The sequence below is a fragment of the Aptenodytes patagonicus genome, chromosome Z (assembly GCF_965638725.1).
Source record: "Aptenodytes patagonicus chromosome Z, bAptPat1.pri.cur, whole genome shotgun sequence".
In the NCBI taxonomy this organism is placed as follows: Eukaryota; Metazoa; Chordata; class Aves; order Sphenisciformes; family Spheniscidae; genus Aptenodytes; species Aptenodytes patagonicus.
Genome location: NC_134982.1, coordinates 47,054,719 through 47,073,553, shown reverse-complemented (window position 1 = coordinate 47,073,553; position 18,835 = coordinate 47,054,719). Strand labels below are relative to the sequence as shown.

Genomic DNA, 18,835 nt, shown 5'->3' with positions numbered 1-18,835 from the left:
CAAAACAAACAAAGCTTTAAGTTGACACATGGAATTACCAACATAAACTGACCCACTGAACAACTACAAGGATTGAAACAAAAGCCCCTTCTGTTCTCCACGGGGTGACAAGGCTGACTTTGGGTGACTAAGCCCTACTGCTATCAATAACAATATAGTACCCTGATATTCTCAACACTCCATCAACAGCATTTTATAAGTGGTTTTCCCCACAACCAGGTTTTTTTCTTTATTCAAGTATAAATTTTTGATAGGTTTTTTAAACTGTAACGACAAAACAATGTTAATGATGAAATAATTCTTTCATAATACAGCCTTTTCAACTAGCTAATTGGTCTAAGACAGTATCAATTTTAACTGACCTATGCCAATTTATACTGCCTGAAATTTTTTCCAAGGTTTCTATTTCTAGAAATTCACATAAGCATCCTTCTTCCCCTTAATATTACAAACCACAGAGCCACCACTGAGGGACAGACAGGCAGCAACTCATTAGCAAGGTGTAAGTGTGGATTAAACTAATTAGACAATGATGGCAGAGCTGTTCTCCTAGTCTGAAGCCAAGAACACTCTTGCTTTCTTAATGCCGAGACAGGAAAGTATTATTGTCCAAGTAAGCTGAGCAGCTCATCATGGCAGCTTTCCATATTTCAACAGCAGAGACAAGGCTTGAAACAGGCTTCACATATGGCCAAAAATAACCATTCCATGCAAATGGATTAATTTATGGTTCTCAAATCAAGGAGACTTTCATTCTTTTTTTTTCCCCTCAAGAATAAACTTGCCTCTTTAAAGGGGAACAGAAGATTTTTTTTTTCCAGAAACATCTAATTCTAACCTTCTCCTATATGCTACTTTTCATCAGAACTACTTACACTAGAAAATACTCACCCTGTCTGACAGATTATCTAAAAACTAATGGGAGCAAGACATACTTTGTATTATTAGGTGTAGAATTAAAAACTGCCTTAAAAACTTCCTTTTCTGTGCAGACAGAGGTTTAGAGAATAAAGTATAACCAACACAGAAGAAAAATGCTTGCTTGCTTACTGTTGCACAAGGGATGATCTACCAATGCAAAAAAAACCCCCAAAGACCAGATTTTCAGGGCACTGACTTGATGTTCTTCATCTATTCCATATATTTCAGGAAACAGATATGACACAATGACCGCTTCTAATCATTGGCACGCTGAGCTACACTTGGACTGGAGAACTAAAACTGAAAGTTAATTATCTACCAAGGCCTGAAGTTGTCAAGAGCCTGATAAGGTACTTCATCTACGAAACATTCAACTGCAGAGTGATTAAAACAAAGCTAATTTATGTCAAGTGAAGTCTAGGTTTGCAAAAAGTAAAAGGAATAAAAACACAGAAAAATTAAGTAGAAGTAACACAGTGAAACGTAGATGCCTTGAATTCTTACTAAGCTATCCTGAGGCCTTGAGCAGGTAACTCTTCCATAGAATGACATGGAGATTACTGATAGACATGTAACTACTTTTAAGGTTAGGAACTTCATTCTTTCAAAAATCATGTATTTACTAAGCTATATTTCTAATTATAAAATTATTGAAAGTAATTTGCTATAGAAAATATATTTCACCTTCTCGAAGCTGGACTGGTTCTGCTGAGTTTTCACCACTCATTAACACAACAAAGCCTGCAGCTGTTCGGACTGAGGCTTGCCACGTTGACAATGCAATGGGTGGTTCTTGGCATGGGAAAAGGGCTCTGTTGTTTATTGGCGATCCCATCGTATAAACACATGGCCTAGACGGAAGGAAAGGAGATTGAAGTTGGAGTTACAATAAGAAAGACTGAAGTTTTCTGTCAAAAATCAAACCTACTGTTGTACTGTGGGTTTTTTTTAACCTCAGCTATGTAGGTTTCAAACCTGTATGACATGAACCAACCAAAGTATGACCTAAGTATTTGAGACAGGATGAAGAAAAGCAAGACTACCACAATAATTTTTACATAAACTAGGAAAGAGTAACTCCAGTCTTTCCCCTCTCCTGCTTCTGCATGAGCCTTCCAGCCTCATACAATAGCTCTCAGCTGAACCATAATTGCAAAGAAGGCTTCTGAATATCTTCTGAAGATGCCATTCCAGGGCTTCACTAACACCTGCAACACCTCCCTGTTGTCATCACAGTAGTGCTTTCGTTATCATTAATCCCATCTCTCCGTACAACCTGGAGGCTCATCCAAAGTCAGAGCAGTAGATCTAGCCTTGAGCCTTCCTTAGTCCAAGCCTCAATAAATCTTGACATTTTTACATTTCTTCTTGCAGTAAGGTAATGCATGCTAGCTCACCTGCCTTTCAGAATTTCAACCACAGGGCATATAATGAGAAGAAAACATTTCTTCCCTATCAGCCCCAGCCTCCTTGCTTTTCACATAGCAATCTTCCTTGTAGTATTGCTCTCTTTGCAGTTTCTCTAACCCTCTCCTAGGCAGCCTCTTCTGCCCCTTTCCAATTTCAGCTGCAATATTTCATGCCAGCCGATTTCTTATTAGCAGCTCAGCCACAGCTGGGAAGGTAACAAGGCCTTTCATTAACTCCTTCTAGCTTGCTATTCCTGGTGCACAGATGTAATAATTCTTAGTTTATTTCTTTTGTTGCAGTTTGCAGTTTTATCTTAATTCCCAATACTTGCATAACACCACCCCTTAGCTTAAAAAAGCTAAGTTTTCAAATATAAATTATATAAAACAAACACAGTCAGTAGGTTTCTCCAGCTAAAGAAAGAAAATTTTGAAAGCATCACTTCACTGCACTGAGGTTTTAAAAACCTGTGATATTTAAAGCCAATATTCTGGGAGCACAACACATTATTTTGTGAATGCTTGAGGCTAAAAATACTCTGATCAGTATCTTTCACCACTTGAGTTTAAAAATCATCAAAACACTTTGGAAAATAGGAGACAAGTTGTTAGGGCAAAATCTATTTTGCAATGGTTAAGATCTGAGCATCTTGTTTACTTCGCTCCAAAAAGTTCCTCCATTCAAATTATTCCTTCCCTAAAGCCAACTCTAAACTACACAGAGGGAAAGAACTTGGAGATACTGATGACCAGAGATGAGAAATATTCTGAAGCTATTTTTGCCCTCTTGTAAAAAGTGTTATCTGTGCTACTGGATTCAGAGCTGTCCATGGCACAATCAAATTACTGTGGCTTAACTAATGCAGGCCAGCTGATCTGTCAGTAAAACAGGGAGGGAAACTGCAGTTTAAGTAGGCCTATTGTTAATGCAGACAAACAAAAAGAAAATAATCTGGCTCCCTCTGCCATGTATCAGAGTGAATAGAGTAGGGCGTAGATATCCAGTGAAGCTCAATACATAACTACAGTGGCAAGAAAGTAAACTAGTTATCTTTTACCCAATAAAACACAAAGGACAGCTAAGTGTAAAAGACTACTAATCTGTATAAATCTTTAATTAGCTTTAATTTCTTTTGAATTAATCTCCTAAAACTGAATCTGTTACCAACTCTGATATACATAAAATAATTGGGTTTTCTCCCAGAAAAAGAAACAGTGCATGGCAGTGAGTTCACAAGCAAAAGGAAGAGCTTGCTTTTTCACCTCCTATGAGGTTCTGCTTCCTCCTTATAATGCTAGGCAAGAGATACTGGACATATCATTTACCCTAAAACATTTGTGTGCTGGGAGAGGATGGGGAGGAAAGTTTGGTTCCTCATTATGAAAACTTTATCAAAATACACAGGATTATAAAAAGAGATCCTAGTAGAGTTTATAGGAATGAGAGGAAACATGGGGTTAATGACTGCTGACATACGTATTTTACCAATGATTTACCATGCATTTGTGAAGGCTGTTTTGCTGGGTGCCATTGGTACAACCCAGTCTTAAGAGCAATATAGGGGATTTTCATATCCTGAAGAAATTTTAGAGGAAGATGCCACAATGACTGAGAAAATGGGCTGGCAGAACAGCGCTAAGCAGAATGTTGCAACGCTGTGTCAAATACAATACAAACATAACACAGAACAGACATTACTGAGACCATTAATGTTATCTTGCTCTCAGAGAGCACTTTTTACCTGCAGACCATACAGTGTTTTACAAATAATGTCAATACCATTTTGCAGATGGGGAAAACGAAACACAGTGAAGAGATTTGCTAGTGCTAGTATTCAAGCTGTGCCTACAGGCTTAGTTTCAAGCCTCCCAGTCCAATAGCTTTCACGTTGGACTAGGAAGCCTCTCATCATGAGAAATAATACAGATTACATAACTAACTTTTTTCCCTAAAACATTTTAATGCTAAAATACATATACAGGCAGGTCACAAGTCTCTACAAGTAAGACCCAAGTAGAAAGGGAGTTAGAAAAGTGGAGAAAGTCTGGTCAAGTACATAATCTTTTCTTCAAAACTAAGCCTCCTTTCCACTCCTCACCCTTTTTAATACCATTTTTGTCCAAGTATACTTTTAAACTTCATTATTTCAAATGAAAATGTATTCAAATATGTCAAAGTCTGCTAAGAAAATAGTAATGAAACATACAAGTTCTAAATTTCGAGAGCAAACTATCAAAACAACAATTACATCAGCTTTTAATTAGATATTCATACATTCATAGCAAGATCACCTGGAGGCTTGACTGACAGCATGCCATCAACTGAGAAGTCAGCTAACATTGAACAGTCTCCTGTTTTGCTTTAAAGAGGAGCGTTTATAAGGTGAACTCACGATTTTTTCTTTATTTTTTCTTCTTTCGCTGGAATTTTTAATCTATTTTCTTCTCACCCTAAAATATACCTCCACAGGTTTTTTTGCTTCCCATGACAAATCATGTTTCACTTTGCTAATTTTTTGTACCTCATTTACAGTAGTAATTTCTTTTTACAACATTGGTAATAATGCAGTGTTACTTTAGGACACCCACTGCAGCTGACAGTTTTCTTTGTTCTGGGTCAGGCAGCACAATTCCAGCACTTAAGAGGACCAGAAATACAATTCTTACCCTGGTATGGATGAGATTTTTCACCTGATCCAGAAAAAGAAAAATTACTAGCTAACCAAGGTACATCAAAGAATAGCAATGACAAATAATTAGTTTTAAACCGCTTTTGTCAATTGATACAAAATTTGCTTTTTTTCTGGTTTATCACTACTACTGCTAGCAAGAAACTTCACAGTTCCTTTTTTCTACTAGCTATCCTCTCCATCTCCTTTCACATTTAATGGTCTTGTAACGTTCATCTACTTATGTAATATGTTGTTTATGTCAGCCATAATCTTTGCCACCTGTGCTGGTTTTGGCTGGGATAGAGTTAATTTTCTTCATAGTAGCTAGTATGGGGCTGTGTTTTGGATTTGTGCTGGAAACAGTGTTGATAACACAGGGATGTTTTCGTTACTGCTGAGCAGTGCTGACACAGAGTCAAGGCCTTTTCTGCCTCTCACACCACCCCACCAGCGAGTAGGCTGGGGGTGCACAAGAAGCTGGGAGGGGGCACAGCCGGGACAGCTGACCCCAACTGACCACAGGGATATTCCATACCATATGACGTCATACTCAGCACATAAAGCTGGGGGGAATAAGGAGGAAGGGAGGATGTTCAGAATGATGGCATTTGTTTCCCCAAGTAACTGTTAACGCGTGATGGAGCCCTGCTTTGCTGGAGATGGCTGAACACCTGCCTGCGATGGGAAGCAGTAAATGAATTCCCTGTTTTGCTTTGCTGCGTGCACGGCTTTTGCTTTCCCTATTAAACTGTCTTTATCTCAACCCATGAGTTTTCTCACTTTTACTTTTGCAATTCTCTCCCCCACCCCACCGGGGAGAGTAAGCGAGCAGCTGTGTGGTGCTTAGCTGCTGGCTGGGGTTAAACTACACCACCACCATAGGTTGGAAGAGATAAGGAAATTGAATACAGCAACAGTAAGATAAGCAGAGAACTCAGACTATTTGTCTAATTATTTGTTACATTGGAAAAACAAGCACCCACAAAACAAAATACATCTCTGGTCACTCATCTGGCCAACTTTATGACTAGTAATTCCCAGTGAGCAACAATCCAGGCTACTGGACAAATCAAGCACTAGTTCTGGTATTGTTTGGTTTTGCTCCAAGAGGACACTCGGGGTTGTCTGTTGTTCAGTAATCTCCCAGAGCCAAGGATTCTGAGGAAAATTTGATTCATGCAATCCTAACTCACCAGTATTCCATATATTTTCATAACATAACAGTTCAAACCAGCTTTTGCCAGATCTCCCTCTCCCATGTAAGCATATCAATTATAATAACAAATTAGGCTACCACCTTAAAGCTCATAATAAATGTTCAGTTGATACTCTGTTCTCCAAACAGGAATCTGCAGGTCTTCTTTGAGATACCTGCCATCAAACACCTGAATCACGTCCTAAGGATCAGCCATGTCAACATGCTTTGGTTAGCACCTGTTTGAAGCTCTCTCAAGGAAAATGCCCATCGCAGCAACTCTATCCCCTTCCTGTATTTGAAAAAATACATTCCCGATTTCTTCAAAGGTTGTCTACATGTAAGGATGTAAGGTGGCAACCTCCTGCAACTACAAGGCCTCTCCTTGTAAAACCACTGTTGTTTGCAGCTGTTTCTTACTCTAAATTACAGTACCACTTCCATGAAGCAGCAGAATTTCCTGGCATCTAAATCACACCAACTTTTCTGATTTGCCTTATCAATTTATGTATCTGCAAGATGCCAGTGACTGTCATCAGATTCCAATAGAGCAGGTATTCTTGTTTCCATTTTTCTGTTGAATAAAACACCAGTCAATAACTACCCATGCCTTTTTCAAACCATTCTCCAATTTAAAAGCACTAAATATGATTATGAGATGAGTGATTCCACCGACTTTTTCAGTAATCTGTTATTCTGATGCTGTTTTCCAACAGCTGGATAGCTACATTTCTAAACTGATACTTCACTGTAAATTTTTTGGATTTTTGCCCACTAATATGTGGTCCACATCAAGTATATCAATCCTGCTTCTTCTAGACATAGTACAAGCACAACCTCCTGTTCAAAAGTTTTATCTTTTGGTATAGCTGTTACTGGGAAGCAAGGATAATAAAGTTAAGACAGGGCATACCTTTTTCATCAAAAGTAAATCAATTTAATACTTACTGTGCTCCCACTTTGCCTCTAACAATAAGGATTTTTTCACTTGCTTTCACCTGTATTTTTGGCAAATGCAGTACACTTAACAGCTTCTTCAATGTTGTTATGAGAAAGATTCCTACGTTTGAAGTCACACATCTGACCAATCCCTTAGGTATTCCACTCTCTGTACATCTTTTAATACTACTTCTGTAACACCTCAGGAAGTACCACCTGACTGTGTGTAAATAAAATTTAATTTCACAGCTATAGCTCCTGTTTAAATGGTAGTAGATTGGAAATAACTGAGTATTGGCAGAGAAAACAGATTTCTTAATTGCTCTATTCCCACAGCAGTGAACAAAAAAATCCAACCCCTTGTAAGCCTCTGCCTTTAAAAACAGAAGACAGTTTTCTTATGGATATGAACTGTGATACAGCTGGACTTTCTCAGCTCTGTTTTGAAATCAAAGGTTGCTTTTGGTTGCCAGCCAATTCACAAACACACAAGTGCTGGTTTGACTCTTCAATCCCCACATCGCTGGCTCTTTAATCTTCCATGTTTTCACCTCCCTTTTAGATTTGAAAATTAAAACACTTAGACTTTTGTTGTTTATATGGATAATGGTATTTTCATAATACTATTTCATTTTCAGTCTCCTCTGATCTCGTATGGTCCTCTCACTGGCACATTTTAGTGAAGCAACTTGCCTTTTGTATTCCTTCTTCCTGATGGAGTATCATCAGCCTTGCCCCTTGTACTCCGGTATGCAGTGCCTCTGTGAGTGCCCAGCACTTACTTCCTCTGTCCTGTGCCGTATGCATCCACTTACTCCACCTACACCTGAGTATCATTTGTCCTGCCAGGCCATGAAACTTGCTATAACTCTGAAAAAGTATTAAGTTCAGTAAAAAAACCTCGTTTCTCATGGTCTTCCCTTTTTAGTTAGGACAACTAATTCAGAAGAGCTATTTTAAATTTTTTAGAAATATTTGTTCGTTGCCATCCACATTTCCAGAAATAGCAAATCAGTTCATTTTCTACTCAAGGTCTGCCTACTTTTTGTTTATTTTTATTTTACTTCTCCATTCTATTCCTGATACCATTTGTTCTTCCTTAGAAATCACTGTGTCAGACATGAGTAATCAACAAACTTCAGACTGCTTCATTAATTACTCAATTATAAATATTCATCACTGGGAACAAAATTACACAAAATAACAGGAGAGAATTCCCCACAGCTGATGGTAGCCACTTAGAATTTAGTCTGTGACTTGCCTGGATTCTGGAGCATCTTATTCTCCCAAGCCTTGCCCATGAAGAAAAACAAGCTCTGTATTCCCTTCCTGCATTTCCAGCCTCCAAGAGTACAGAATGATGCTAACTCATGCCACTGAAAAATAAACATCTATTTTCATGGCACATTTTCTAATTTGCAGCTTGAAACTGTGAAAATCTGATTCATTTTTCCGATTTCTACCCTGGAAAAAATTTGCTTTGAAAATATCAAATATATTATGAAAATTCAATGGATGCCTCAGGCTCCCTAAAGACTATAGATACAGGGTTACATTGGCACAAACTTGTATTACCAGTGAAACAGATAACTCTACCTTCCAAACTAACCTCAGTAACCTATTCCAAACAACTCCTACAAGGCACTCCCTTCCCCCTGCCGCCCCCGCTTATTTTCAGTTTGATTAGCTCCCTAAGACGCCTTATCACCCCGCTGTACACACACCTATGTCATCATACCAGTGGTGGAGGGAACCAGCACCCAGGTTTAGAGAGGTCAAGAGTGTCTCTTTCAGCAAGTGTGTTTTGGTAGGCTTCTTCCTCATTCCTTTTTAGCTCTCCCTCCTTCCATCTTTTCATTAGTACAAAATAGCTCTGTGGTTGACTCTATATTGTTAATATACTTTGGAGACAAAAAATACAAACAGAAAGCATTATGCTGAACTTCAAGGGTAATCAGAAAGACTTCAGACTAAGCAGGGAGAAACTGTGTGATCCAGCCTGGGAATCAGTACGACTACCCTTTTTTTGCAGGCCTACTGCAAACATGTTCTACATACGGCCTAAAATGCCCAGGTATGTAAGTGTGATTAGGGAATGACTTGTAGCCAATACCTAGACAATATCCACTGCAAATTGCTAGCTCACTGTAGCCAAATGCAATTCTTCACTCTTAAGCACCAATCACTAAGGACACAAAGAACAATTCTGCAACCTTTAGATGGTCATTTGACCTCTGTAGGACATAAAAGATGATAGACTTAAACAATTCTAAATCAAAACTTTGAAGACTTATGTTTGGAGAGCAATCCTTCCACATGCAAAATGGTGACATTTTGCCTCCCCAACAGTCTCTAGGTAAAACAAAACAATTTCATAATTCTTGTTAACTGTTCTGAAACTTAAGGGAATTACATATACTAAAATGTATTAAACGCCACTTCTTGATTTTTAATAAATATCACTGTTGTGACTGACACTAGAAACACCGTGTTTACAACTACACAAAACGTTTTTTCTAGGTTATATTTCCATATACAGAAAGTTCATAAACATGGACTTCTATGTGTAGCCTCCTGGAAATTAGAGATCACTGCTCAAGAATTCACTTCCAACTTCAAGCTTCAGCTAAATATTCAAGAAACATGTTTAGCATGTTTCCACTACTGTGAATATTTATAAAAAATCTCAAGTTTAGAACATCTATGAAAATTTCGGTCTCTTTCAAAAGGGAATATCAACTACGAACTAAATGTTAAAGTAGTAAAAAATGAAAAATTTCAATGTTGTTATGCGGACTTTTACAGTTTTTATTTAGTCCTTACTGTATGCAACATACTACATAACACGGTCTGACTGACTACAGTACCAAAGAAGAGTATGACCTTTTAAGAGCCTATCTTCAGAAATACCCAAATTTATTAATAGCTCTTGTCACCAATGCATCTGAACAATTGCAACTACTCTCTTTGAACATGATTTGCATTTCAAAACGTATGTGTCTTAAGAAGAGGCAGGCTTGAAACAATCAGTTTCAAAAAAGGTAAAATTTCTCTTTTTTATCTGCAGGCAAAAAAATAATGAGGAATTGTGCCAGTCTCCATGCCAGTGAGATGCAGCCTTACACAGGCTCCTGACACAGGTCCACAAAACAGACCACAATAGGTTCGGCAGAACTTTTCTACTAGTTCTTTGCTGTTTCAGAAGAATCAGTAACATCAAATTATTTAAACAGGAAACCAAGGTCTGTTTTATTGCTATGTTAGGTACCACCTCTTTGGATATTCTTGTAATCACCACCTCAGGTGCTTCAGCTGCACATTACAGAAATGCAAGATTATTTATAACAAATAAGGAGCCATGCAGTTCAGTGATGTCTGTGATACAGTTGAACACTACATCTGAAAAGAAGCATTTAATTCCAGAATGTATACTAGCATTAGTACTTCTACCAAATTGCACATTTATGCTTGTTAGTCTTCATAGCTTTCATAAAGGCAAAAATATTTCCTGAATTCTTTAAAAATACATTGATATTTTAATCTAATAATAAGATAGCAATCAACTAGACAGATACAAAATATTTTTAAAAGGTAAGACATTTAAATTGGTCAAATAAATATCAAGATATCATAATCTTTTTTTTAAGGAGATCATTTCACATTTTCCAATATTTCCAACTTAGGAAAATTAGCACAAGGTTAACTCTTTCTAGAGCGTGTCCCCAAAACTGCTCAATCATCCTTTAATAGCTTTTAAAAATATGTGTTTTCCATAGCATTCTCATGAAAATCATACATTTGGAGTAATTCAACCCATCCCTTTTACTTCCCAGAATTTCTCCTTTTCTGTATATCTGATATCTAGGGCTCAACCTGAAAAAATAAATGCATGTGCCTGACTGATTCATGTACCTATTCATGTATGCCAAGGTAAATAATGCACAGGTAGCTTACAGCATTAGGATCCAGTACTGAAGGGTTTCAGTGTCATGGAATGTCTTTCATTGATGTCGTTCATATCAAAGATACTCTTTCATTCCTAATCCCACTATGAGGAAGTGAGTTCCATTCCAGTCGCTCATTAATATCAACAAAACCATTAACTAATTTATAACAGCACTAGAAGTGGCAATAAGTAGGCCAGAAAAAAGGCAGGAGGAATCTCCCATTAGAGGTGAATTTGCAAGGCTGTCTGCTAGGAAAATTACCTTTTTAATTTTAATGCAAATGTGTTTAATCCTTTTCTTAAACAATAAAGAGATGGGATCCCAGGATATTTTAACAAATAAGGATTCTTAACAATGATCATGAGAAAGCATTTAATTCAAAATACGCTGGTAGCTATGCTGACTCAACACTGCTACATACTCCTAAGAGTTAGGCAAAACTGCTTGATGGGCTGGCAAAAAAGTTTCTCCTTCCCAGTAATGAAAGATGTTTTATACACATTATTCCCTCTGCAAAGTGGTTATTATAGTGTCTAAAATAAGTTTTTATTTTAAATCATTTTATAATACTTAATACTAGTAAGAATACTTCAAACAAAAGTATAATTTTGTTCAAATTGCAACATTACCTTCTTAGTTTGAAACCCCAGTGCTGTATTGTGCTAGTAAACAATTGAAAAACTTTGAAAAAGAACTGTTCTTTGTTCATGATAAATATATTACAAACATTATAATCAACACTTTTTTTTCTATTTTAATAATTATGTTATTGATCGCTGTTAAAAATTACCTGCCAGTTTTAAGAACTGATATAGTCCTTGCAAGTATAACTTTTGAAGACACAAAAAAGTGTGTATACATATATATGTGCATACACACACATACTCTCTTCCTCTATTTTGCCCCCTTTTTAGTATTTCCGCATAAAGGCCCCAAAAAGCATGTTATTACAAAAAACATGTTCAAAGGCTAAAGAAAACCCTCCTTCTTGATCATTAATGTATTTTCTAGTATCAAAAGCCCAAACAGGGAAATGCTGAAATTCCATGTGTTCAGTTCCTCTACTGAAAACAGAAATGTGCCCTACTGTACTAACATCAGGTTTGCATACACATACCTTAACTTGCCTAAACTCATCCCACAAAGCTTTCTTGTAACCGTTTTTTGTGTGTATTATAATACACCATTATTTAAAACACATAAAATGCAAGTCTTTATAAAATAGTGTATAGGTTAAATTTCAAAACATTGTACTAGTGTTAAATTAGAGGAAACATATTGGAAGTGGCCACACAATGCTTGTACTTCGTTATTCGCTTCACTTTTCTTCAGGGCTAGAACCATGGATTATAGACTCTTCTGGGAAAGGATTTGAGATCTGCCTAAAAAGTACCATACGCATAATTTGGAACAATTTAAAGAATTCCCCTATAAGAATATAATGTAATAGTACTTCCCCCATACATTATAAATGGGCTTTATTTTTAGAAAGGGAAGGAAAAATATGACAGCATTTTGTACAATGAGCTTTACCACTATATTTATGGGTTCATCACATACAGGATTTTATTTAAAAAATGTAGCAAGAAAGATTCTAATGACTGTGATATGAAAATTTATTTTCTGACAGGAATTAGTTTCTGGAATACCCTACAAAAGACTGACAATAAACCAGCTTGAGACTATTTGCTACCATCAGACTGCCTGACCCAGGTCAAGCCATCTTTTCCTGCTTCATTATTGATTCGTAAAATTCCATGTGTTTGTGTACAACTGCCATGAAATGTCTCTAAAGTAAGAATAATGCTTTGCAGTGAAAGGGAAAAAGAATCAAAACTAAGAGATGTTAGTGATGTAGATGCTTAAAAGAAACCTTCAAATGCTCAAAACACACAGACAACACACAGGAGGAATCCTATACCAGCTGAGTGTTGCCAACATTAGTCTCAAAAACTTTAGTAACGGGCAGGTAAACACGGACACGTTGTGTGATCACAGGAATTGCCCTACTTTTGCATGCAGTCAAAATTCAGAATTTTCATCACTAAAGATACTATATTGAGTTAAATTTCCTAAACTCATACCAAAAATAACTCCTTGGGGAGTGAGGAAGGGAGGGGGAAGGGAAAGAGGTAATGGACTGAGACATTCCTGGACTTCATGCTGCTCATGGTTTAGCAGTAGAATTACCTAACTACCAGAAGTACAATTAAAAGGCCTCATTTTCCTCCCTAACATGGATGCCAGTGAGAAGACTCTTAATTTCTATTAGCATAACTGAAATGAAATGTAACCATATATCTCTAGTTTGGGAATGAAAAGCAAGTATTCAATTAGATCAAATTTCTTCCTCAACTTCCAACTTTGTTCCTGTTTTTTGGGTATCATAAAGAACTAACAGCCATTAAAATCCAGCTTTGAACATTACAGTAAAAAAACTACAGTTGTAGAAGTCAAGAGTGGATTGTAGTTTCCCTCCTATAAAAAGCTTATCTTGAAGATTTCTGTACAGCACTGTGTACTTTCACAAACACTAGATAAAATGCCAATTCTTCTTGCAGTTTCAGTTTGCAGTTCATTTGGTATCATCAATGCACCTTACATAATAGATGAAGGAGATTTTAAAAGTTGATTATGAGAGACTAAACAGGAAAAGACTGCATCTCTAAACTTATTACAATATTGATAAAGGACTAGTTGTGAAGCAATTCTATTAAATATTATGTATACTGATCTTTATGCTGTATGATCAGTTGTTTAAGCCAGGAAGGAAAAAGAACACAAAGTATTAGAGTGAAAATAACCTGTCATGCGTACCTTCTCTTCCCCTAAGTGATAATTCCCTGTTCCCCACACACACCTATTCCAATACACAACAATTACTTACTCCCACTCAGAATGAGCAAATGCAATCACTTAGACAGGCCTGAGGTCTGCAAGTCCTTTGGGGTTTCTTAAGCAGAGAGTTTGTCTGTTCTCCTACAGGACAGCAACAGGATTCAAACCAAGGATGAAATGAAAACAATGGAAGAGAATGCTCATCATCTTCACAGTTGCTCAGCATTACACAATTCTACATTCTTGCACCTATGTTTAAAATTAATGCGTACAAAGGTTTCAGCTAATAGTTACGTACCTCCCACTCTGGTCTGTAGTCCATGTAACAGATCTTCCCTCTGGTTTGGTTTTGTACCATATTCTTATTGCATGAGGAAAGTCTGTTGGAGTCTGAATTCCTGATTTCCTTATCTCCAAGCTCCAAGTGCCAGTAGTAAATAGAAGCTCTCCACAGCCAGGCGCCTGGCTGCAGCGAGTAAAATAGTATAGCTGTTCCTTCCAGCGATCTGCCGGTAAAGTCACAAGTTCATGTACAATCTGATTCCTGAGATTTTCCAGTTCCTTTGAAACATCAGTTAGCTCAGCAGACCTTGTGAATTTTTCAATGCCTGACACAGCAGCAACATCCACCTCCTCAACCTTTAGCACAGATAAATCACAGCAGTCCAATACCAGCAGAAAATCCTTGTTCCCATGATTCTCTATGTCACAGCAGTCCTTTGAACTAGAAATCCCAGAAGCCTGTTCCTCGTTGCTATGGTTACCATTTTTATCAGAAGTATCTTCTTCACCTTTACCACAGACAGCAAAGTCATTATATTCTGTTTTAGATGAACAGGCACTCACATTTGTCACAGGAGTGTGGCAGAGTTCAGATGCCCTCATTTTACAGGTTTCACCAAACTGTGACTGGCAGCTGCCTTTACCAGTACTGCTGGTTTTCCTGTACAGGCTCCCAGTCTCAAAGAATAAAACGATGACGCCTTCAATAACTTTACTTTTAAAATCCACATCCAAGTCCAATACATAGTGCTTTACAAGCATGTAGCTAGTGTTGGCCATTAAGGGCAAGTCATCCTTCATGGGGTCTAGCTGTGTCTCCATGTTCCAGTCTATTGGGGAACAGTTTTACAAAGCCTTAGACACTTCTTACATATGATGTCTCCATAAAGAACAAGGATATTCAGCCTCCCAGTGCCAAATATAATTTTGATTAATATTACAGTATTGAAATTAATTGCAGTTACTCCACTTCTCACATTCTATTAAAAAAAAAAGAAAAATAAATCAGATAATCGTTTCACAACTGTTTCTAAAATGTACTAAATCTAAAAGTTATTTAAAGTCCAGTTGCCTTTATCAAAAATAGTACAGCCAAAGGGGGATCGTGTCTCCACAGAATGGCATCAAGCTAGCTGCTTCAGGATTTGCTGTCAAGAAACACTGGCTTTATTTTTCAGAGAAGATCTCAAGTGAAAATATTTCTAGACAGCTTTTATAAACTGAAAGAAACAAACTTTACTATAGGCCTCCTGTTGAATTTCTTCACCCACAATGATCCTTTAGAAAAGATAAATGGTTATGCAACATCTAATAATTTATTACTGCAGTGTTTGTTTTTAAGGTTGCTGTATTTATTTCAAATGCATTACCTCAAAAGATAGTGATCATTTTTCTACTGTGATTCTAAGTAACAAGAGTAAGCCTAAATCACCTCGTATGTCTTAAAGTTCTAAAGTAATAATTTCATATATACAATGCATCTCCACAGATTAATATAACTTCCACATTACAACTGCTCTCATATCAGCACTTCTAGTAAATTACAAGAAAATGAGCCAATGTACTATGAGTGCATTCCAAGTATTCCTTTGAGATTGCTCATGAAGATTTTTCAAATTTATGATTAAATACTTAAGGCATATGATTACATCTTAATAGCTGGAAACCCATTAACACTCAGGATAATAGCATCTTACAGAAAACAAAAGGTCTTCTCACTGGAAAATATGCAAATACCTATAAAAGCAAGAAAATAGTAAAATGCATCAACGTTTGTTGCAACAACAGGCAGAAGTTCATCACAGAAGTTTAACTGTCATATATTCTCTGTTTTGCTATGACCATTGAGCTAAAGTTATGGACTTTTAGTTCACCTAAGTCCTTTTTGTCTACTTTCTAGACTAGCAATAGAAATCAGAGGAAGAAACAACTGCTAAGACGTGCAGTTCTCTCCCTGCCAGTTCAGTGACACTTCCGTGATAGACAGCCAAGTCTGCTTTTAAGTGCCTTAAGTGAACAGATACTGCCTTGTGACATTGTTTCACAGTTTTACAGCCTCGTCATAGACTTCAGCAGCCAAAGTCAGTTTTTGTGGAGTTCTCGAAGTCAGCACAGAGGAGAACCCAGACTCCCCCAAGACTTGCTATTTCTTTTGTAGGAAGCCAGGGCATGCTATTAAGCTAGCATCAGTAAGTGAAAGACTCAGGCCAAGAAATTATCTATACTGTTCCCTGAACTAGCTTCACACAAAGCACACAAACCGTAGCAAATATCTCCCTTCTTTGATGGCTTTCTACCAGTCAGAAACAGCTCTTACAGGGATGTCTTTGAAGACAAGCTGAGAAAAATCTTTCTTTCATTTTTGTATCAATCCTCCTGCACTTCTGCAAACATACCAGAGCACCAAGCTCACTTCAGAAGGCCTTCTTTCACTGAAATAGCCCAGTAAATTCAGAATAATTTGAAGACTGTCTGCAAGAGACACTCATTGCATCTTTTGAACTGCTTCTAGCAGATACTTCTCTATTCTCTGTTTGAGAGTTTTCCCAAACTTTTTCTCCAAATTTAATCATCTTCTTGTTCATCATAACAGCTTACTATTTCAAGTGCTTTCAAACTTCACGTATTTGCAAGAAAACACTTTGCCTCTTGCACTGCCTTAACTGATATATACAGATATATATATATCTGTGTACTTTCAGAGTTCAACCTTGTAACAGGATCCAAAAACAGATTAATGAGGTCCTGCAGAGTCCGAGTGATTTCAGTGTGGCTTTCCAAAGATTACTTATCTTTGCAGGTAAATGTGCAATGTTGATCTGTGTTTTGCCAGTTTGACTTTAAAAAAAAACAACAGAGGAAGGTGAAGAATTAAGTACCCTGAAGTGCATACTGGGCCCTAATATCATCATAGTGACTGCTTTCTACTTAATTTAAGGAAGTCTGGAAAGTAGTATAGAAGTGGAACTACAGCATTTAGGAAGACCTGTAAGAAAGGCTGAGGAAAGATTCAGCAAACCTCAGCTTGGTGAATGAGCAATATCTATAGATAGCATACGGCCATTACAATCATGTCCTTGTCTTGACACCTAACTGGGAATAGCAGTAGAACCACCAAAGGTTCTAAATGCTGCGACATGAGCCATGCATCTACGATGTCTGTACGTAACGCTGTGGACTGAACTTGATGTTCTCTGGATTTTTTTCTGACTACCAAAACCTTATGACTTCTGACAGGTTAGCTAAGTATTGGTGGTAGAGAAAAGAAATAAAGTGATTTGGTGGGGAAAAACCCAACACTGGCATTCAAGAATCCCTGTTTTGCACAAATACTTAGATTTTCTCATTTGAAAACCAGGTATAATACAATACTGATACATTTTATAAAATGTGAGTACTACACTAGCAATAAATATTTGTGCTATACTATATCCCTGTTTTTCTGTTTTCCATTTGGAAGATGTGATCAATTTCTTACCTCAAAAGTATTAAGCTAATTACACTAACTTACATTAAATTCTCAGCTACCATGGTAAGAAACACCTCTGAACACCTTAAAATAAATAGTAAAGCTGCAGTTCAATGCCTACAAAACCACACTTATATTTAGAGGACTGTCAGATTTATTTAACATTAATTAACAGGGCAGATTAAAAGGTGACAAATAGTGCCATACAGGTAAACTCAATCCAAACTTAAAAACCCCCACAATTAATTGAAGCATTATCAAAAAATTAAAGTCTTTAAATATAAACCCTCTTCAAAACAATTAATACCGAAACATTAAATCCATGAGACTCAAGACACAATTGAAAACAAAGGCCAATGAGGCTAAAAAACACGCAGAGTGGACATTCATTTTCTACAGCTGAAAGTTTCAGATCAACACTTCTGTTTAGTGGAGATGACACATCTGATCATGTTTACAAATAGAGCAACAGACAAGAGGAACACACTTGTAGACAAGTTACAACTATTACTGCATACACTCTGACACTGAATTTTAATTCAGATGTAACGCTCTGTCTGTTTAATCCTATCTCAAATCACCTTAACTTTACATATCTCAGTTGTCAAAATTTGTAGGTAGTCTCTCTATCTCCAAGCACTGGTAAGTGAATTTAAATGGCTGTTTTCAGGTGTCTCAGCTTCTGAACCTCTGAAGAATTTTTTAATGAAATATTTTTAATGAGTCTACCGAACATTAGAACTGTGCAACAAAGAAGCTGATATGCTATTCTATTCTGACAGTGTTGGGGACTCCTCCTTCGAATATCTTTGTATTTTTGTACTGTATTTTGGTAATTTCATATTGATACTGAATAAGCAAAAAGCTCCATCTCCTGTGCAAAGCATGCTTCTGTTACAAATGGTAATTTTACTTCTCCACTAAATCCTCACACTGGAAGTTGCATCCTACGAAGTGAGGTGGTGTCTCAAGTAATTTGACATAGTCCTATTTAAAGCTCTCCTAAGTGGGAAAGAAACTGAATTTATGGACTACAGTTTTAAGACACGGTAATCGTGCATGCTTTTAATTTCAATGTTAATTTTGTAATAATTCCACCAATTTTAGCTTTTTAAAAGTAGGAGATACATTATGAAGGTATAGCAAACTCTGCTAATCAACTG

General features: G+C 37.0%; 1 protein-coding gene across 10 annotated transcripts in view; it reads right to left on the bottom strand.

Annotated features, from left to right (window-relative positions):
* The window catches only part of AOPEP (aminopeptidase O (putative)), a 230,758-nt gene that overhangs the window by 196,720 nt on the left and 15,203 nt on the right, over window positions 1–18,835 (bottom strand). For all 10 annotated transcript variants that reach the window (XR_012997438.1, XR_012997439.1, XM_076362845.1 and 7 more), the window contains exons 2-3: window positions 14,220–15,183; window positions 1,606–1,772 (exon numbers count right to left, since the gene is read on the bottom strand). Coding sequence is in view for 8 of the 10 variants with exons in the window: in XM_076362845.1 (XP_076218960.1) it covers window positions 1,606–1,772; window positions 14,220–15,025 (973 nt within the window). In the remaining 2 variants the exon portion in view is untranslated. The remainder of the gene's footprint in view (window positions 1–1,605; window positions 1,773–14,219; window positions 15,184–18,835) is intronic.